This window comes from Poromitra crassiceps, assembly GCF_964638095.1.
Source record: "Poromitra crassiceps genome assembly, chromosome: 16".
Taxonomy (NCBI): domain Eukaryota; kingdom Metazoa; phylum Chordata; class Actinopteri; order Beryciformes; family Melamphaidae; genus Poromitra; species Poromitra crassiceps.
In genome coordinates this window covers 11,500,958-11,522,481 of record NC_139645.1, presented here as the reverse complement: position 1 = coordinate 11,522,481, position 21,524 = coordinate 11,500,958, and the positions used below count along the sequence as shown (strand labels likewise).

General features: G+C 42.9%; 2 protein-coding genes across 2 annotated transcripts; both read left to right on the top strand.

The window, feature by feature from the left end:
* Positions 1–223: 223 nt before the first annotated feature.
* Positions 224–12,013, top strand: prc1b (protein regulator of cytokinesis 1b). Its single transcript, XM_083652940.1, has 14 exons — positions 224–314; positions 1,017–1,149; positions 1,756–1,878; positions 2,209–2,442; positions 4,350–4,520; positions 6,022–6,171; positions 6,258–6,405; positions 6,508–6,644; positions 6,999–7,094; positions 7,198–7,344; positions 7,645–7,755; positions 7,903–8,016; positions 9,673–9,852; positions 11,290–12,013. Exons 1-14 carry the CDS (start codon positions 304–306, stop codon positions 11,362–11,364), a joined length of 1,830 nt encoding a protein of 609 aa, XP_083509066.1. The 5' UTR covers positions 224–303; the 3' UTR covers positions 11,365–12,013.
* Positions 12,014–13,357: 1,344 nt separating this feature from the next.
* Positions 13,358–20,191, top strand: LOC310791278 (phosphatidylglycerophosphatase and protein-tyrosine phosphatase 1-like). The gene is made up of 4 exons (XM_083652964.1): positions 13,358–13,553; positions 15,805–15,885; positions 16,458–16,649; positions 19,622–20,191. Exons 1-4 carry the CDS (start codon positions 13,407–13,409, stop codon positions 19,751–19,753), a joined length of 552 nt encoding a protein of 183 aa, XP_083509090.1. The 5' UTR covers positions 13,358–13,406; the 3' UTR covers positions 19,754–20,191.
* The last annotated feature ends 1,333 nt before the right edge of the window (positions 20,192–21,524 follow it).

Below are 21,524 nucleotides of genomic sequence, written 5' to 3'. Positions count from 1 at the left end.
TGATACTGGTGTTTGCTCGATTTTGTTCATGGGTCTTCGGGCGATGGGCGGTTCCTGTTTGAGTAAACGGCTGAAACTCCCACCGGAAGACGTCGCGTCAGTACGTACGCGCACCCAAAGAACTACCCAATCAGAGAGCAGAGTGCGCTTGGAGCGTATTTTGAATTCTGTACAGAGTGCAACGAACAAACAGTGCAGCATTGACAGTGCAGAGTGCAGACGGGTCTCTTGGATTTTAAGATTTGAATTTAACCAGCAAACATTGGAATTCAACCATAATCGCAAAGAAGACGGGATTCAACGATGAGAAAGAGGTAACGCTTTTACAAATAATACATTTTTGTCACGTTTAACTTTTAAACCGTGTCAAATTAACGTTAGCGTTAGCTGTTAGCTTAGCCTAGCCAGGAGCTAATGAAACTCATTTCTGCCAGCCAACGTAACGCTAGCTATGTTTCTCGCTAACATATAAGTTGTCGGTGCAGTTAATGTTATGGAACATAACTTTACGGGAGCGTAACGTTAATTAACACATGCAAATGATATTTTATTTCGTTGTTTGGTTAGCTAACGTACAGGCAAAAACAAACCGCAGGATTGACAGTGCAGAGTGCAGACAGGGGTATCTTGGAGTTTAAGATTTGAATTCAACCAGCAAAGATTGGAATTCAAACATGAGAAAGAGGTAACGCTTTTACCAATAATACATTTGTGTCACGCTGAAAAGGAGTTTTTAAACCGTGTAAAATTAACGTTAGCGTTAGCTGTTAGCTTAGTCTAGCCAGGAGCTAACTAATGAAACCTTGCCAGCCAACGTAACGCTAGCTATGTTTCTCGCTAACAGCTAAGTTGTTGGTGCAGTTGATGTTATGCTACATAACTTTACGGGAGCGTAACGTTAATTAACACATGGACATTATATTTTCTTTCGTCGTTTTGTTAGCTAACGTACGTTATAGTGCAGGCAAAAACCGTCGTTTTGAACGAATTGTTTGTCCCCCTGTCCGTCCATGCAGTGAGGTGATCGCAGCCGAGTCTGTGGCATGCTTGAATAAAGCTCTGTACCACCTGAAAGACATATGGGAGGAAATCGGAATCCCAGAGGACCAGAGGCTACAGAGGACCAATACTGTGAAGAACCACATTAAGGTGAAACATCTCAATGTTAGAACAGATCCTCCTACTGCTTCGCCTCTATAACGTTACACCTGTACGTCTGCGGTCTGCATCTTCTGCTGCTTTTTTTCTCGTTTGCGTCAGGGACAGGGGTTTACAATGCATTAACGTTAGCCTGGTATCCATGCCTCTATGAATCGCAGTTTTCATCACTATTGGAACCAGAGTGCTGAAAACTGTGATTCATAGCGGCTGGATTGGATACCAGACTAGGTTTGCATCGCTTCTATTTAGGTTCGATGGTTATTTCTTAATGTAACTGTTCTGCCATTGAACAAGTTTCAGCCTAGAATGAATATGTTACCCATGGAGTGAGTTTTACAGAGGTGTGTGTGAGCAAGAAAGATGAATGGGGGAGGGACTTTCTACAAGAACACAACCCTTGAGTGAAACTAAGGCGATTAGAACTCATTCAAACCCCTATGAGGAAACTCAGAAGCCACATGCAAGTTGTTTTGCATGACAAGTTCAGATTGCCCTAAAAAAGCAGTTTTACAGGCTATCTGTCCCCCCCCCATTCCTCTCTTTGTTTTGTCTGTTGTGTCATCCTTCTGAATATACTGATCTGATTTCTACCAGAGCTTACTGGATATGATGATTGCAGAAGAGGAATCTCTGAAGAAGAGGCTTATAAGCAGCATTCAGGCATGCCGCAAAGAAATGGAGAAACTCTGCCTGGAACTTCAGCTGCCCACGTTTGAGGTAACTGCAACTGGAACAGTTTCAGTGCTAATGTAATGTTCATTGACAAATAACCTGTTTCTATTAACATACTTAACTGCTAGAAACTGTTGATGAACGGCTAATAGCTCAACTTATTAGATTATGTCTGAGATACTTTTTCTGATTATCCACAATTTAGAGTTCACTAAATGTTTTGAACAACTTGTGTATAACTGAAGTTTGTTAACAAACTATCCCAGTCACTAAAGTTATTGGCTGTAGACCAACTGCCTCGGAACTGGCATGAGAAACGCCACATCTTGAAAATTGACAGTTTCCTGTTTTGTTGTTTCTCTTCTGTAAATCCAGGAGGAGCACAGTATCAGCATGCTGCAGCGAGAGAAGGACATCCGCACACGAGTGGAGCTTCTGATGAAAGAGAAGACCCAACGGATGCAGCACCTGAAGGCGCTGTTGGAGCAGGACCAGGACCTTTGTGACATCTTGTGCTCCACGTCGTATGTCATCTCTCCGGACTCTGTCCCTTCGCTGGAACAGCTGGAAAACTTCCGCCAGCACATCGACAGCAAGACTGCAGAGAAGGTGGGAGACGGTTGTAGAACAACCATCCTTGCAGAGGTCAAAGAGGCAGAGGTCAAAGAGAAAACAGTCATCTCTAAAAAGTGTACACCAACCACCAGGGCTGCCCACAACCATAAAACAGCCCCAACAGCAGCTGCAGAGGGAGTCCCTCTCAAGAGGCAGGATAGGTTTAAGAAGAGCACCAGGGCACCCCCACCCAGCCTGCCCCAACACCGTAGGGCCCAGCTACGCTCATCCCTTAGGCTACATTTAGAGGCCCTGGGGGCCCGCAGCCAGAGCTTGGAACGGGCCCCAAAATACAAGCCCAGCCGGACACGATGCTGTTTGGCCTGTTCTGTCTCGGCCCAGACAGATGTCTCTAAAAAGCGTACCACATCCATCAGAGATGTCCACAACCGTAAAACAGCCACAGAAGCAGCTGCAGAGAGAGTCCCTCCCAAGAGGCAGGATAGGTTTAAGAAGAGCACCAGGGCACCCCCACCCCTTAGGCTGCAAAAAGACAAGCCCAGCCTGCCCCAAGCCTGTTGGGCCATGATAAGTCCAGCCATTAGGCTGCATTTAGAGGCCCTGGGGGCCCACAACCAGAATTTGGCAGACACCCCAAAAGATAAGCCCAGCCCGACCCTACGCTGTTGGTCCCGGCCACAGCAATCCCTTAGGCTGGCATTAGAGGCCCTGGGGGTCCACAACCAGAGCTGGGCAGAGACCCCAAAAAATAAGCCCAGCCCGACCCAACGGCGACGCTGCTGGTCCCGGCCACGGCAATCCCTTAGGCTGCATTTAGAGGCCCTGGGGTCCCACAACCAGAGCTTGGAAGAGACCCCAAAAAATAAGCCCAGCCCGACCCAACGGCGACGCTGCTGGTCCCGGCCACGGCAATCCCTTAGGCTGCATTTAGAGGCCCTGGGGTCCCACAACCAGAGCTTGGAAGAGACCCCAAAAAATAAGCCCAGCCCGACCCAACGGCGACGCTGCTGGTCCCGGCCACGGCAATCCCTTAGGCTGCATTTAGAGGCCCTGGGGTCCCACAACCAGAGCTTGGAAGAGACCCCAAAAAATAAGCCCAGCCCGACCCAACGGCGACGCTGCTGGTCCCGGCCACGGCAATCCCTTAGGCTGCATTTAGAGGCCCTGGGGTCCCACAACCAAAGCTTGGCAGAGACCCCAAAAGATAAGCCCAGCCCGACCCGACGGCGGCGCTGCTGGTCCCTGCCACCCCAATCGTTTAGGCTGCATTTAGAGGCCCTGGGGTCCCACAACCAGAGCTTGGAAGAGACCCCAAAAGATAAGCCCAGCCCGTCCCGAGGCTGTTGGTCCCTGCCACCCCAATCCCTTAGGCTGCATTTAGAGGCCCTGGGGGCCCACAACCAGAGCTTGGAACAGACCCCAAAAGACAAGCCCAGCCCAACCCGACGCTGTTGGTCCGGGCCACAGCAAGCCCTCCCCGAACCCGTATGCTAAGCTTTCTATTATATCCATGTTGTCTGTTCAGTCTTATGAATACCTGAGGTTTTATGCTGACAATGTTATAACATTCTGATTATCACACCAAATATTACCCCAATTATATAAATATCTGACCAAAAAAAAAAGAATAGTTGAATATTCGTATTGATGGATCCACTTCTTTATGCAGCCCTTGCCTTGTGTTAATGAAACATTTTAAAGCCAACTACTTAAAGTAAAATGCATGGGTGGCAGTCGAGAAGCAAGGCTGATTCCCTTAATTTCTGAAAGATTTACATGTTGAAGGTTTTCAATGGTGACACAGATTAAATCATTTCAGGGAGTCGATTTTGTGGTAGAGCTGTGAGATGTTTGGTGATATTTGGGTCAGGTGTTACGTCTATTTATGGTAAATGCTGAAAAGGTAGCTTGCCATACTGAATGGAACTCCATCTGTGCAGGGGAGGCGGCACACTGAGTTCGTGGACCTAAAAAGGCAGATCATCGTGTGCATGGATGACCTGGACCAGATCCCTGAGACCAGCTTTGAGAAGGACATCTATGATGATGACGAGGAGTCTTTCTGCCTTTCCAGAGACAACATTACAGCACTCAAACTGCTCCTCTGCCAGGTAAAGTGGATTTACACCATTTGGTGAAATTAAATTTTAATGATCTCCGTGAGGAAATTGGGAAACGTTTGAGAATTTGAGAAAAAAATAAAATGAGACCTTGAAAGACGCGATATAGAGTGAGTAAATAAATCAGCCTCTCTATGATGTATTCTCATCATGTCGTGTCTTACCCAAAAGATGCCAATCCTTGAATCTTACTAAACACAAACGGGACTCAAATCTTTCAAGTTAACACATTGAATGCCAGCCATGTTTTCATTCCTGTAGGTAAGTTGTGCCAGGGGTGTTTTTGACGATTCTGGCTCATTTTAGAACAGCCGAGGATTCTTTTCTGTTAAGAATTCATGAACATCAATCATCTAAAAATAACTAATAGAATGTGTGCTTTCTCTGTCTAAAAGAGTTAGTTTGCAGAGTTAGTAGTTATGTAGATATTAGCCGTTGAGTACAGCATGGTTTCAGCGTCTGGAAATTTATTCAGAGATAAATGGCTTTTTGTGAAACAGTCACTTTAACCATTCATTTTTGGCATCAGTAAGACCGTCAGACATTCTAAACAATAGTTTTGAACAGTAATTTCCTCCATAACAACAGGAAACACCCCTCTCATTCAAACTCCTCCCTCCGTGTGTCTTCTCCTCCTTCCTCCTGGCTTCAGCGGGCGTGTCAGAAGCGCGTTGTGCTGCCTGCCTGTCTGTCTGCGTGCCTGCCTGCCTGCTTGCCTGTCGGGCAAGACGAGTCTGAAATGGATTACTGTAATCGCGTCGCCATTTCCTTGAATGGCTTGCTTCCGCTGTGTGTGTGTGTGTGTGTGTGTGTGTGTGTGTGTGTGTGTGTGTGTGTGTGTGTGTGTGTGTGTGTGTGTGTGTGTGTGTGTGTGTGTGTGTGTGTGTGTGTGTGTGTGTGTGTGTGTGTGTGTGTGTGTGTGTGTGTTCGCGCGTTGCTGCGCGGCTCTGGGGGGAAGGGATCTCTGTCCGTTCTGTGTGCCGCGGGAGGCGGCTGCTTTTGTGGCTTTTGGGTCCCGTGGCTGTGACTTCTCTCGGTCTCTGTCGCCACTTAGTGGTCGGTAAAATAGATTACACACATGCTCTTGCTCCAAATAGTTAACTCGAAGATGTAAAAGGGGTTGATTGATGTCCCACTGTCAAAAAAAAAAAATCTTTATGTAAGACGAGTTAGTCCGTCCTTGGCACTTAAGCGTTGGATTATGTAAGACGAGTTAGGTCGTCTATGGCACTTAATGAGTTAAATGTGTCCAACTTGTGAGTGTGGAAACCTTGATATGTTCTTCTCAGTCAGGATTGTATCGTATGTTCGATATATAGCCTAGTGAAATATTAGACCATTACAATGCTGTTAACCACTACATGTCGCTCTGGTCAAAGGCTGAACTAATCAAATTAGAAGCCGTGGACAGACATGTGTAATTGATCACGGCGTATGACGAGTGTAATGTGCTCACTAACTGGTGCCACCCTCTGCTGTGTTGGTGCTACAGCTGGAGGAACGCAAGGCAGAGAATGAGGCGGTGTGTGAGAGTCAGCGAGAGAGGATCCAGCAGCTGTGGGACAGACTGCAGGTTCCCCAGGAGGAGAGAGAGGCCTTTTCTGAACACATGGTCGCGTCCAAGAAGAAGAACCTGGAGGCGGTAAGTGAAACCTGACCCCCCCCCAGTGTCCTGTATAACTTCAATTTAATTCTAGCTCTGTGTACTCATTCTACTCCCTCCATCAGTTACAAACAGAGGTCCAGCGCCTGGAGGAGCTCAAACTGCTGAACATTCGCAACGTTATCGACGCCATCCGCTCCGAGATAGCTGTGCTTTGGGAAAAGTGCTTCTTCAGCACTGACCAGCGGCAGGCTTTCCTGCCATATTTTAGCGGTGGGTTCAATAGTTTTGATATTTTGGCCATGATCTTAATGTATTAAATGCATGTATTAAAAAAAAAAAAAAGAGGCTAAAACCGTTATTTGACTATTTCAGAGGATTTTACTGAGGAGCTGTTGGAGCGGCATGATGCTGAGATCCAGCGTCTGAAGCAGCATTATGAAGAGCACAAGGAGCTTTTTGAAGGCGTTCACCAGTGGGAGGACAGCTGGAGACTCTTCCAGGAGCTGGAGGTGAGCACTCTTTCCAGCAGAAAAGGAAGCTTTTCCCCAACACCAAGTCAAGGCAAGACCTGTCCTGAGCTTACCCAATCCACATGAAGTTGCAGTATTACATTAGACAGGATATGGTACAGTATAACTGTTATACTGCCATCTTCTATCTAATTTGATTGCCTCTAGTATTAACATAATATAGCTCTTTTCAATTTGCTTAATCAAAATACTGGAAATTGCAAATGGAGTGAAGTTGAAAAACAGGAGACAGGGCATGCGTCAGTGTGCTCATTGAGTCACCATCATTGCTTAAATGACTGCATGTTAGGAAAAAGTGTTTAACTAAGGTCTGGCTGTCTTTCTCATTCCCAGAAAAAAGCCACAGATCCCACAAGATTCACCAACAGAGGAGGGAATCTTCTCAAAGAGGAGAAACAGAGATCTGACCTGCAGAAAAGCTTGCCCAAGGTAAGATGTGATGGCCATCTATGATTTATGTATTTATTTTCATTCATTAAAAATATATCTAATAATATCACTTTAATTGTATGTATGTTTTGTTTTGTTTTAGCTTGAGAAGAAACTGAAAGCACAGATCGATGCCTGGGAGAGTGAGCAGGGACGGGAGTTTCTGGTGCATGGTCAGATGTTTCTGCAGTACGTGGAGGAGCAGTGGGGGCTGCATCGCATGGAGAAAGAACAGGAGAAACTAGATAGGGTAAGCAGCATGTTGTTCTGTTTGATTTAATTGATCCTTTATTTAACCAGGGTAATCACATTGAGATTTCCATCTGTTTTTCAAGACAACTGTTCATCAAGAAGGAAACCTAGGTACTTAGAAGATGACACCACGTCTATCATCTTGTTTTGCAGTGTAGTAATTTGAGGCATAGTAGCACACTGGAAATTGGATTTTGAAAAAAAAAAAGCGGATTTAGAAAAAAAACCATCTTCAAATGTGCATGTATGTTTTCTGAGACGTGATGCAGCCTCTCTTTTTTTCTACACATCCCAACAGCACCTCAAGAAGAGCAGACAGATCGAGGAGGACATGCTGTATGGGACAACGGTACGGACACCCACCAAACGCAGATTCCTCGGCACTCCCACGGCCAATAAATCAAGAAAGGTTTGCAATCACACTTCCTCTCTTCTTAACATAAACCCAAAGCATGGCTTACGTTTCTGCTAATAATCTTTTTTTTTTGTCTGCCTAAAAATGCCAGAGTACGCAAGCACTAAATCCTCCCTCTATCCTCTATCCATCTTTTACCAGCTTAACGCCACCTCCACCATCTCTAGTGCCAACTCTAACAGCACCGTGCGCTCAGGCTACGGTGGAGCCATCTTTCGCTCGCCTGTGTCCCGCCCCCCACTCTCAGCAAATAAGGTTTGTTTTCTTTTCTGTCCTTCAGCCACATTCTGCATCTACTGAATGTAAACGAGTAACAATGTTGTCCTCCCCAAAAATGATGCAGGCCAGGCGCGCCTTCAGCCAATATGCATCTTAATGAGATGCACCATTAGTTCAAGACCACCCTCTCAGTTCCCTCTCACCTGTAGTGCTATTTATCCATCTACCGTAAATTCCGGACTATAAGGCGCACCGGTGTACAAGCCGCACCTTCAAAGTTGACTATTTTTTTCTTATATAAGCCGCACCGGACTATAAGCCGCGGGTGTTTTAATGTTTTTTTTTTTTTTTTTTTTTTTTTTTTTATTATTGTGTTTTAATGTTTAATTACCATATGTAATGCTCCCATTTATTAACATTTCAACAAAACAACATAACACAACACCACCTGTGTTGTTATTTACAGTGCACACAGTGTCATACAGTGTCATACAGTGTGGTGAAAAGAGGGCAAGAGAGGAAATTAAAACAGAAGTGGATTTATAGTTAGAGTGCTAAAAAAGAGAGATTTTTTTTTTTTTTTTTTTGGTGGAAAAAATCCATAGATAAGCCGCAGGGGCCAAAAAAGGCCAAAAAACGGGAAAAAAGGTGTGGCTTATAGTCCGGAATTTACGGTATATGGTTTTGGGATAGTTGCCTGAGTTTTGGAGATATCGGCCTCAGAGATGTCTGCCTTCTCTTGAATACAATGGAACTGGATGGCACTCGGCTTGTCGTACTCGAAGCACCAAAAAAATACACTTGGAAAAACTCTACAGCATTGTCTCTTTCAAGAAATCATGACCCGGTTACTCAAAATAATGCACAGACTTTGTTGTCAGCAGTTTCATGTAGGAACTATTTTCTTTTGCAGTCTTATGTAGGAATTAGCTAGCAGCAAGTAGTAGTTTGGTCAAAAGAAAATAGTTCCTCCATGAAACTGCTCATAACAAGGTTTGTGGATTATCTTGAGTAACAGGGTCATGATTTCTGGAAAGAGACATTGCTGTTGAGTTTTTCAAATATATTTCTTTGGCACTTTGTGCACCACAAGCCGAGTGCCATCCAGTTCCATTGTATTGGAGAAAAGGCAGAAACTCTGTGGCCGATATCGTCAAAACTCAGGCAGATATCGCCAAAACTCAGGCAACTAACACAAAACGATATACCGGTAGATGGATAAATAGCACTACAGGTGAGAGGGAAAGTATGTATTTTGGATTTTAGGGTGAGCTGTTCCTTTAAAGCACCGATCCTCATCAACAGCCAACGGATTAGCATAAACAAATTCTTTGGAACATACATCAGCAATAAGCTGAAATGGGACTTCAATGCTAACCATCAAATGAAAAAAAGCCCAGCAGAGATTCTACTTCCTTAGAAAACTCAATCTATTCTACACGGCCATTATCTAAAATATCCTGTTATCAATTACTGTCTGGTATAAATGGACAGGATTATCACCAGAGCATCAAAGATCACAGTGTGCAAACTCCCCATAATAAAAAAATAAATAAACTTGAACCATTCCGCCGAGTTCCATTATATCAGACCAACGACCACAAAACATTTAAAAGTTCTGAAGAGGATGAGTTAGTTGCAGTTGTCATCAATGACTCATTTCCGCCTGTGACTCCTCTGCTGTGTCTTCAGGCTCCAGCAGCACGGACGCCGGCACGCAGTAAACCCCCACACGCAGTACTTCTGCAGGGCTGCAACAAGGAGAACCACCCCACCAAGGCTTCCCCTCTCACCGGTGCGTTGCTGACCCATGGTAGTCCACAGCGTCCCTCCAGCATAACCTCTGTTGCCAGCACATATTCAGAGTTTGTGGTAATTTTTATTAACTTTATATATATTTTTTATTTTATTTGCATTTTCTGATTCATGCACATCAGCACACAGTTGAAGTATACTGTAGAGGTTTTTGATTTCACTATACAAAGTGCTAATGATATGAATGTATGTTTTAGGAGTTGATCAGCACTGAATCTGTTCAGTCAAGGTGTGTTTGGAATTTTAACACCTGCTGTGATGCTGACTAATGCTATTTAACTAAACTGCATGCTATCTCAGGGTTGCCACAGGTCTGGAAAGTGCTTGAAAAAAAAAAAAAAAAAAGTCATTAAAAGTGCTTGAATTTGGCCTACCAGAATCTGTTTGAACCTCATGCGCTCCGTCTAGAGGACTTACATGACCTGTCTATGTGAACAACTGTGAATTATTGGCTCGTAATTTTGAAATAATTTGTCTTTGGTGCTTGAAAATCTATCATTTGATATTACAAAAGCGGGGGTAATATGCCCGAACCCCCAGTGGAATGCCGGATCCGAGTGGTTCACCCGGTTGTCACAGCTGTCACTCACACCTTTTTATATTCAATCGGGTCCGGGCACACACATTTCCTGGGTCCATTAGGTTCCGGGTCCTTAATTTTGGACCCCTGAAGACCTCTAGGAAACCCTGTATTAATTACAGGAAATGACACCCTAAAACACCTAAAAACGGTGTAAAAAACAACAAACAGCTATTGGTTGTTGCATTTCTGTGCCAATTATAGATGAGGTGACATCACCACCAGATATTTCCAGCAGCTACAGTGGATAAGTGGAAGTTTGATAATGAGACAATGTTTCAGGATGTAAAGCATCAGTGGTAAACATCAGGTTTTGGGGTCAGTCCCTTCAGAATCATAGAGCGAGGGCTTCTTTCTAAAGCCGCCATTTTGCACCAAGAGACGACTGCAGAAATATAAATCATGTGTTTTCATTGTTGCCATCACTCTCTCCACCTAGTAGGCGTAATGAAAGCAACAAGTTCACTCCTGTTCTATGCGGGTCGTTGAAAGGCAATATGGGAGGCAGGTCGAGGAAATAGTGGGTTCACCAAAACTAAATGACAACAACACTCGATCACAAAATATCTTCTGGATGCTGCGAACATGGGTTTGATGATGCTGTGTGTGTGTTGATGAGAGAATCTGAGGGTGGATTCGTCCTTTTTTTTTTTTATCTGTGTAAAATGTAATATTTCACAGAGCAGTCAGGGTTCAAAGCCTCAGGAGCCACACTGTGTGATGATGCGGTTTGTTTTCTTTCCACTTGTTCCACTGATGATCACTAACAACTTCAACCTGTCTCTTTTTATTAGAAAACAAAACCAGTGCCTATGGGTTTATGGCGCATTACAGATTGCTTATAAATATCAGCTCCTGTCTCCTTGTTTTGGAGGAATCTTTCTTACACTCGTCTTCTTGTTCCTTTTCCACAGCGAGACCTTTCCAAGGCCTCTAACACCAACGTCCAGCCAGACATCCTGAACTCCACTACCACCACCAGCCTTTGACCCTTCCTCTCTGACCAAGATTGTCTTCGACATCACAGTCCTTCCAATCAGTTCTGAACACTTGTGAAATGGATCACTACCTTGTACGGCTTTCTGCTTTTTTATATGTAAATGAAGGTAATAATATATTATGAAAGTGTGTGTTGCTACTTTCAGCAACAGTCCAATCACACGGGAAACGTGTCATCGCTCCTCTTGGCCAGTTGCTAGGCATATTCATCTGAAAAAGAAGAAGTTTAAAATGGCCTGTTGTATCACTTTCCTTAGGGTTATGTTTGTATCATATGTTAACTAACACTGTTTTGTGCAAATTAGTAGCTATGTGAAAGATGCAAGTATTGTTCTGCATCTTGTGCTGCACACTAAGAACAGCAAAAGTCAGGTTAGCTTTCTGAACTTATGCAATGTAGGGTCACAGGCCAAATGTATATTTTGCACTTTCTAGGAATTATATCTAGTCTAATTTTACACATTTATATTTTACATATTTGTATATATTGTTATGATCTGTTCACTTTATACCGTTGTTTGGCCAAGCTATTATTATATTTGTTTAAATGGGCTGATATGACAGTTTGTTTGGTGTACAGTTTGAACACTTAAGTCATTGAATCATTATGGACTCTGTTGTCAGATTCAGCCAAGCTTGGTGTCCAAAAATTATTTCATTTTAATTATTTTTTCTTTTGGTCTGTTGGACTCATTAAACGGTAAAGTAAATATTTGCTATGTGTCATTCTTCATAGTGTCTGAGCCACACCCTCTTCTGTGTTCGGCATGGGGCTGAAGAGATTTAATTCCTCATTTATTTTCCCATAAATGTTCTGTAAAATCCTTATAAAAAAGAGTTGTACTTGGACAAAAAACAACTCGGCTATATTCAGAATCTTAAGCAACAGCATAGAACATTTCACTGACTCGTACCAAAACACTTTTCTGCTGATTTCTTATTAAATATGAGCATATATATATTAGGGATGCACGATATATCGGCAATCATATTGGTATCGGCCGATGTTAGTCATTTTTTAACATATCGGTCATATCGGTATCGGTCAGATGTTGCAATGTTAATATCGGTTATCATTATCAGCCAAATTCTTCACATTGATATGAAATAATGCAGTAAATCTATGATTTATGGGCTTTTCCAAAGGCTTTGCAAATAAAGAAATGCATAACTTTTTCAAATTCAGTGTTAACATGTGTTTTTCAGTATGTACAAAATGTGATGATCATAAAAATGTGGTTTTATACAGATCATATCGACATCGGTAAATATCGGTTATCGGCCATAACAGCAATGTTAATATCGGTTATCGGCATCGGCCAAAATTTTCATATCGGTGCATCCCTAATATATATATATATAAGCATATTCTATGTTTATGGAGAGCCAGCTGTCCGCAGACTATGGTCAGATATAATGGCCAGAGTGAAAAGAATCAATCACCCCTTTATCTGTCTTGTAATTGCTCAATAGTGTCCTTGGTGAATCACACCCCCATGATTACTCATGTAAGAACAATAGAGGAGATACCATTTGGTTTAGGGGCAATAGATACAAACGCAGCGAACATAGCATATCTCTCTTCTTATTTATTTTTACAGTCTGTGGTTGATACAATCAGTTCTAAATAAAAGCACATCAAAACTTATCAACACCATTCATTTGAGGACTTGGAAAAAATACAGAAAAGTGAGACTTACTTCCTGGCTGAGAAAGTGGCATTTAGACTTAAGGCAATGACATACTCGAGAATAAACGGCGAAAACCTCGTAACGTTGTCAGGATAGATTTTATTTTGAAAATGCATACCGGAAATATTTCTGCATTGGTGCTAACTTGACTGGATACAAAGAACGAACAGCCCGGAAGTTGTATTCTCGTCCCTCCCTCCTTGCTGTGTTGCTGGAGGCATGTCATGCTGAAATGAGGAGGTCAGACAGTCCGCTTTACAGCCAAGTGTGCAGTAGTAAGGAACATGTACTAACCTGGATAGAGGAGCTGTTTTGGTGCTAGGCTCGTTTACAGCGCAGTCATGTCGGGGGCAATAGCAAGGCTGCTGTTCTACCCGACTTTAGCTTACAATGTTGTCATGGAGAAGGTGTCCTCCAGACAGTGGTTCAACCGAGTGGACCAGACTGTGATCCTGGGAGCCCTGCCCTTCAGGTCCATGACACATGAGGTAACATCCTATGGTCAAGTCTCAACTACAGTACCTAATTCTATCTATCTATCTATCTATCTATCTATCTATCTATCTATCTATCTATCTATCTATCTATCTATCTATCTATCTATCTATCTATCTATCTATCTGTCTGCCTGCCTGCCTGTCTCTGTCTGTCTGTCTCTGTCTGTCTGCCTGCATCTCTCTTTCACTCTCAACTACAGTACCTAATACTATCTATCTATCTATCTATCTATCTATCTATCTATCTATCTATCTATCTATCTATCTATCTATCTATCTATCTATCTATCTATCTATCTATCTATCTATCTATCTATCTATCCAGGGGCGGAGCGACCCTATCAGCCCAGAGGGGGCGAAGCTCTTAGGGGGGCCCCATCAAAAAAAAAAAAAAAAAAATTTTTTTTTTTTTTTTTTTTTTTTTTGAAGGCCAGGCCAGGCCGCAGGGCCGGTTCCAGAAAAATTTGACATGTTATTTTACTAAAAATAATGCATTTGACCATCATTTCAAGTAGAATGATACCACCCAAGCAAGAATATTTCAAGTGTTTCAAGTGCTTTACTGAAATATTTGGACCATATAATGATAATACAATTATCTCAACCTTAAAAGGTTACATATAGGTGCCAAAAAGCCATAAAATCACATCAAAGAACAAAGAAAAACAACAACTATAATTCAAGTTTAAACAGTAAGTGTGCAGCTGTAGCATTTATACATTTTTTTACTTTTCAACTGAGCATGCAGACAAATAAGGGTGCAATGCATGCTTTTGCACCCCCGTAGAACCGGGCCTGCCAGGCCGCGAAGAAAAATTTGCCTTTTTTGCATGTTTGAATCGGTTTTAGCCATATTTAGTGGAATATCTAATTTTAAACACACCAATGTTATTGTCTATTGATTGAATTCCTCTCAGACTCACACCACTGACTTTATTAAATAAAGTCATTTTAAGTCACAACTGTAAAATAGCTGATAGCCCCTATATCCGAAAACACAATTTGTCACTCACTGAGCCAAGTAATATTATGTCCAAGAAAGACTACAGTGAAGCCACTTTACAGACAAGCTTGTTCTGAAGAAGAAAAATAAAAACACAGGTTGCCAGCCAGGTGGCCTGGCCTGCAAAAAAAAAAAAAAAAAAAATTTGATGGGCCCCCCTGACGAGTGGGCCCTGGGGCGACCGCCCCCTTGCCCCCCCTCTGGCTCCGCTACTGTATCTATCTATCTATCTATCTATCTATCTATCTATCTATCTATCTATCTATCTATCTATCTATCTATCTATCTATCTATCTGTCTATCTACAGTATCTATCTATCTGCCTGCCCCTCTCTCTCTCTCTCTCTCTCTCTCTCACACACTCACTCTCAACTTGCTTTACTGGCATGACAAGTAGCATTCTTGTGTTGTCAAAACGAATGCATGAATCATCTTTGGTCAGGTCCCAAGTCAGTCTCCCAGGCCTTGAGGCTCAAGTCAAATCACAAATGTAGACTGTCAAGTCACATCAGAACAAATCAAGAGCACACAATTTAAAATCTAGAAGAAAACGAAATATCTAAGACTTTTCAATGCAATATGGTTTTAATAGGATCAAAACTTTGTTTCAACTTGAATTAAATCAATCATCCCATGCAAATTCCACAAACGTCATCTGACTGCTGGAACAAATCACATCACGTTTTTTTTCAATCTAAGTCATTTACACAAACACACAAGTTAAGACTTCAGAAATGTTTTCAAGTCATCAAAATACAAGTCAAAAGACAGTATGGGCTATAACGAATCAAACATTTCAGTTTTGATGACCTTGTGGCAATAGGATTTGGATGAAGTGTCCGCGTGTTTTAAATCTTTGGGTACTTCCATAGAATAGAGAAATGTGAAAATACATATCATGGAGCAGAAAAATGAATGTGGTATCAGTTCCATGTTATTCTGCTATAGTAATCATCACAAATGAGACGCTCCACGCTCGGCCATCACAATTTCACAAATTCTCCATCCAACTTATATTTTTGTCACTTAGCTTGGCATTTTAAAATGGTTTACATTCTAGCAGCCAACGCCATCCCCCTGAAAGATTTGTGTCTCACAAATAAACATAGCCAAAGTCTGCACAGTCAGACTTTGTTGTGACTGAACTTTTTGTTACATCGTATCGTGGTTGTCTTGAATCCTGAGACTTAACAGCACTGTGAACTAAGCTTCCATTGTCATTCTTTGTTTTCCGTCTAGCTGGTGGACACAGAAAATGTGCGAGGGGTTATAACCATGAATGAAGATTATGAAACTACATATTTCTGCAACTCTTCTGAGGTGAGTTCATGACATTTGTTGCAGTTTGTTCCTGACAGGCAACTTCTGCTATGTGTAGAGACATGATCCAGCAACATTGCAATAGACCCTTTTCACGGGGGCCATTTTGTGTCAAAAAGGCAGAATAAACACAGGTGCAAGCAAAACACTAATATGGGTTTCCAAATTCCAATCATGGAAGTTGGAAACGCTCATTAGTGTTTTGCGACACATAATGGCCCCTGTGAGAAGGGTCTATTAGTAATTCTAGTTTTGTCCCCCTGTCTGTCATTCACTGTTTGTTGAGGTTGTAGTGCTTTTAATCTGAATAACATCATTACATGTAAAGCAGTTGGCTATACTTATCTTAGTTGTAGATGTAAGACTAAATTACAGCTGTCAATTTAAATGTAACATCTTCTCTACTGTTGGTGGCATTGACTGTTGGTGGTAACTTCCTTGCTGTGGAGCACCATTGCTGCATGAATAGAGAAAACACTGCATCATGTCCGGATATTTCCAGCTGAGAGGGTAGAGTGATGTTGAGAGTGAGGTAGAGTGAAGTGTGTTTGATTCGATGTGCTGTGCTGCAGGAGTGGCAGGCTGCAGGGGTGGAGCAGCTGAGGCTGAGCACGGTGGACCTGACCGGGGTTCCCAGCCTGGAGAACCTCCACAGAGGGGTGGAGTTCGCCCTGCGCCTCAGGGAGGAGGGCTCCAGTGTGTACGTGCACTGTAAAGCCGGGCGCTCCCGCAGCGCCACGCTGGCTGCTGCGTACCTCATCCGGGTCAGTCGACATCAGCCTTCACTGTGTTGACGCCACCATATAGAGAGGCAACGTGAAACGTCACTTCCTGCTTCAGCACTGTACCAGAGATTTTCATCCACCATTTATTTTCCCATAGACATTTCGTAAAATGCTTGTAAAAATAGTTTTACTTGGTCAAACCAAATGGTTCAGATATATTTAGAAACAGGAGAGACCGCATAACATTTCACTTGGACCAAAACATGAAAAACTGGATTGAAAGAAAATATTTTTTCAATGTTGTTTTTTTAAGTTTTGGTCCGAGTGAAATGTTCTATGGTCTCTCCTGATTCTAAATATAGCTGAACTGTTTGGTTTGAACAAGTAAAACTATTTTTATAAGCATTTTACGAAATGTCTATGAGAAAATAAATGGCGGGTGAAAATCTCTGGTACAGTGCTGTAGCAGGAAGTAGGCGGTCACTTTGCCTCTCTATAGACTCCAACAGACAAACACAGGGTATCCGCGGGGTCTTGAAAAGTATTAAAAGTTGATGAATCAATTTAGGGAAAATTAAGGCCCTTAAAACGTATTAAAAAGTCTTGATCACCATTTGAGAGATATTCAATTTTGTAGCTATTGGTGTTAAATGAGCATATTATATTGTCTCATATCCATCGCAGACCCCTAAATTGAATCGATATTGTATCATGGCAGACTTTGTGTTATCAGCAGCAAATTATTGTATAATTGTCCAAAGAATCTAATATAATGTCGTATCGCAATGAAACTTGTGATTTACATCCCTATCGCTGATGTGACGCAAGTGGCGTCGAAGTCTTAAAATCTATTGAAAAAGTCTTAAAAACGGTCTTTAACAGGTATTGAATTGAACTTCAGGATTCCTGCATTATACCCTGCAAACAGCTTGCAGTTAGAACCACAGACAGCATGATGATGTCTTTGAAGGCCTCTCTGCCTCCAACATGGCAGCAGACATTACTTTGGGTTTTTTGCTTCTTGTGCAGCAGAGGACTTGTCCCAGGAAACTGGAAACAGCAGATGTTTTGCATGCTATCGGTCAGTGATGGAGAGTAACACAATGGACATTTACCAATATGTATCTATGCAAAGGTTGTGGATTGTTACTTTAAAGGAGAACTTACCTCCAAAACACTTTTTTTCAGCTTTTAACCAATATATATGACTTTGGGGGTGATGTGTGAAGAATTCTGGTCAGAATTTCCACATTTGACACCAAACTGTTGCCATTTTACCATTTGTATCATTTTTCAGCAGCATATCTGGCATAAGCGCCCTCTTAGGGTCAAAGACTGCTTTTTTTTTTTTTCTCAAATGAATGGGAGATTAGGGGCACACTGACGTCACAGTGCCCCCAAAGACTATGGGATTTCAAGATAATTACTCCCCTACCCCCCCCTGTACCCTTTCAGCTCCTCAGAACTCCAAGCCTATTCTTATTGAAGTTTGCTCTTAAAATACTGAACCAAACGTCGTCAAAGTTGGCACATGTCTTAATTATAGTTAGTTTCCTGCTGAATGTGTCATTACTTTATTGATATCTTACCTGGATAAGCTCGAATGATGATGTTTATATTATCAGTCCGAGTTGCAAGCACTGTCTCCAGCCCAGAGGCAGGCGGGAGCGAGCGGGAGAGAGTCGTACTGTAAACCTCATGCACTAGCTCCAAGCTCCGCGGGCGCGCGCAGCAGAGCTGGGCTCTCTCGGACTCGGCCAGAGCAGAGAGAGCACAGTCTGACATTTCCGCGGCTATCAGTCCGACTTGGAAGCACTGTCTCTCGGCCAGTCAAACGGGAGAGGAAATGTCAGCAGAGTAGAGCGACTGGGGACTGGGGGGGGGGGGTTGACTCGCTGTGTGCGAGCACGAGCTGCTGTGTGCTCAGGCAGCAGGGACGCGCGGGCAGTGAGAGGCGGGGGCTTTGAAGAGGAGAAGAGCTCTGCGCTGCCTCTCCTGCACCCTGAGAGGAAAAATGCTGCTGTCATGCTGTAAATCACGAAAAGCCCCAAAACGCAAATTAAAAACGGATTTCATTGCGCGGTTTATCTCTAGTTAGACGAGGGAATTACGTGGAGAAATCTCGCATTGTGTTACCCCAGAGCGAGAGGTTTGTCCTATTGTGGGTGTGCTGCTGTTAACGAGCCCATGTCACTTTGCTCCCGTAACGTAGTTTGAGTAGTTTCCATAGAGATACATGCAGAAAAATAATTAAATTTCTAGTTCGCCACTGAATTACCAAATTGATATAACTTAAAACCATTTTCAGATTTTCTGTTTCCATACAGACCAACAGCGTTGGTTAGTTGTTGATATTTATAGAGATATTGCCCCTCTCAAATAAATTATTTTTGAGGCAGTAGGCAAACTGTAATGGCGTCGATTTCCGAAAAAGAATCTCGACTCGAACACAGCCAAAGAGTCCAGTATAGACAAGAGCATATGTCATTTCTTGGTTTTTTCCATAGGTATTTTCAAATCACTGTTCTAATACATATCTAGGGGGTAAGTCCTCCTTTAAGGCGTACAAAAGTGCAGATGCATTTGAGTATTTCACTTCAGGGTGGGTGAAACTATCCAAAAATCCCTTATCTTCATAAGAAAAAGGTGTTCCTGATTACTGAGCCAAAGAGATGACGTTACGTTTATAGACTATTGTGTCATCTCTCTTTATGAGCGGGCAAAAGCAGAAATCCCCCCCTCCATCCTCCTGACACCAATATTACAACCGATGACGCAACATAACGGACCGTTTCATTGGTACTCGGTGAATAAATACAGTGCATTATTTAATGAAATAGCTCTGATAGGCGCTTTCTCTGGCTAGCTGAGTGTTCGGGTTAGGAGTCAACATGACGCGGATAGATATTCAGGGGGGAGGGGAGGGGAGGGGGGGGGGGTGGCTGTGCGTTTGTCTGTTAAGTCTGCCTGTCAGTCAGTGTGATTTTGACCTTGTGTTTTTCCATTGACAGCTCCACTGCTGGACTCCAGAAGAAGCCTGTCAGATGTTGGCGTCTGTTCGGCCGCACATATTGGTACGCTCCGCTCAGCTGCAGATGCTGAGGAGATACCACCAGCAAGTCTGTGGAGGGGAGTCGAGCTGAGAGTCCATAGGGAAGAGGCCTGGCGCAGCGCCTTGGTATAATATACCAAACTCCAGTATAGAATAGAATATTCCTACAGGAGCTGTGAAGACTGGACAAAGAGCATTACAAATGACTTCTTCACCTGGTCAGCTAAATCTCAACATCGTAACATACACATATTTGAGAATAAAGCCCCCAAAATTGCATTGTTTTTCTCAGAGTTTTATCATCAAAATCCTGTTAGTTTTACTTTCTGGAAAGGTGTGTATTTTAGTGGTTAGCCTACTTCATGGTGTGCCAGGAGACAAGCATACAAATTCAAACCAATAGCCTCAAAGATGTTTTTTAAGAAGCAAGACCCCATCAGAGTAACATTTTCCTGTGACTTCAATAATAAACACACTCCACTTGACAGCGTTGTTGGATTGCAGCGGCACAAGAAGAGCACATTTTAGTGCAGCCTTTACAGTTTACATTTTTTATATACTGTAACATGTTTCATATGATGCCTCACTACTTCAAGTACTACTGACAATCCATGTTTAAGTAAAAAATAAACTTGTGAAAAATAAATATCGTAAGTATGATAGTGTTTGATTGCAGCCTGATATCAGAATGAACCAACTTGTTAGACTCATTTCCTTCTTTAGAAGCAGCCAACTTGGTGGAGTGGGCAGATCTGGACCCAGGCAAGTTTGACTGCACTGCTCTGTATTCAGAACCTCTAACCACCCTAACCAAGAATCTAATTGTCATAAGTACATGTATGAGGGTTTTGTCTTGCTAATATGATGTTGAGGCAGGAAAACACAAGTTACATTGTGAAAAAGTGCAGTCTTACTGTAAAAGGAAATGTATTTGATTTGGTTATTGTCTGCAGAGGCTGACAACTATTGAATTTTTTAGCAGGGGGCGGACCCTTCTCGACTGCTCGGCTTTCTTCTAGTCTGGGCACCTTCCACCCCGCTTTTTGTCATGGGGGCGTAAACCCCGGAGCCAGAATTAACACCGGATGGCAATGCGCCTAACAACGTCTTTGTTGCCGTTAGCTTGACGCGGTGATGTTACCTAAACTAGAGTCTGATCAAAACAAAGCTAGCGTTACATAAAACAAAACGTTTATGCAATATGGCATCTCCGCCACCACCGCCTGACACACCGGTCAAAACGGTGAAAGAGGATTCTGATACTTGGGTCAAATTGTCAAGTTAACGTGAAAGTTGACGAGCTAGAAAGGCTGCCATCCGGTCTAGGGCGGGCTCTAGGCGGGAACCAGTAGGGTGACAAAATCAATTGTGGGCGGGAGCCAGGCTCTTTCTCGCCGAGAAGAGCCTGGTGACGCGAGGTTAGCTTTCTTCAGTGCCGCAAGGCACGCTGGGTATTGTGTTAACCCCGCTAGCTGGGCGCTTCTCGCTCGCTACGTTCGTTAGCATTAGCATATTATTTTCCTGTTATACACTTTCAGAAGTTTAATTTACAAACAAGACTCATATGTGCGAGTGATATTATCACGAATATAAAGTGGAACCAGGGCTCCGTTAACTTGGATGAAGAAGAAACTCCTCGTGGACTCGGATGGATGGTTTAGCTGTGAAGCTAACGTTAGCTGTGAAGCTATTGGAGCTTTGAAGGATACAGTTTGTCAGTATTAAAGTCACTGTGTGAAAATGAAAATATCTAAAGTCCAGAAGCTGAGAGCCGTGGTGAAGCAGCGCCTAACTGCTGATGTTGAAGAGGAAGTTACTCGTTCACAAGAGGAGATCGACCAACAACGAAAACTGCTGGACGC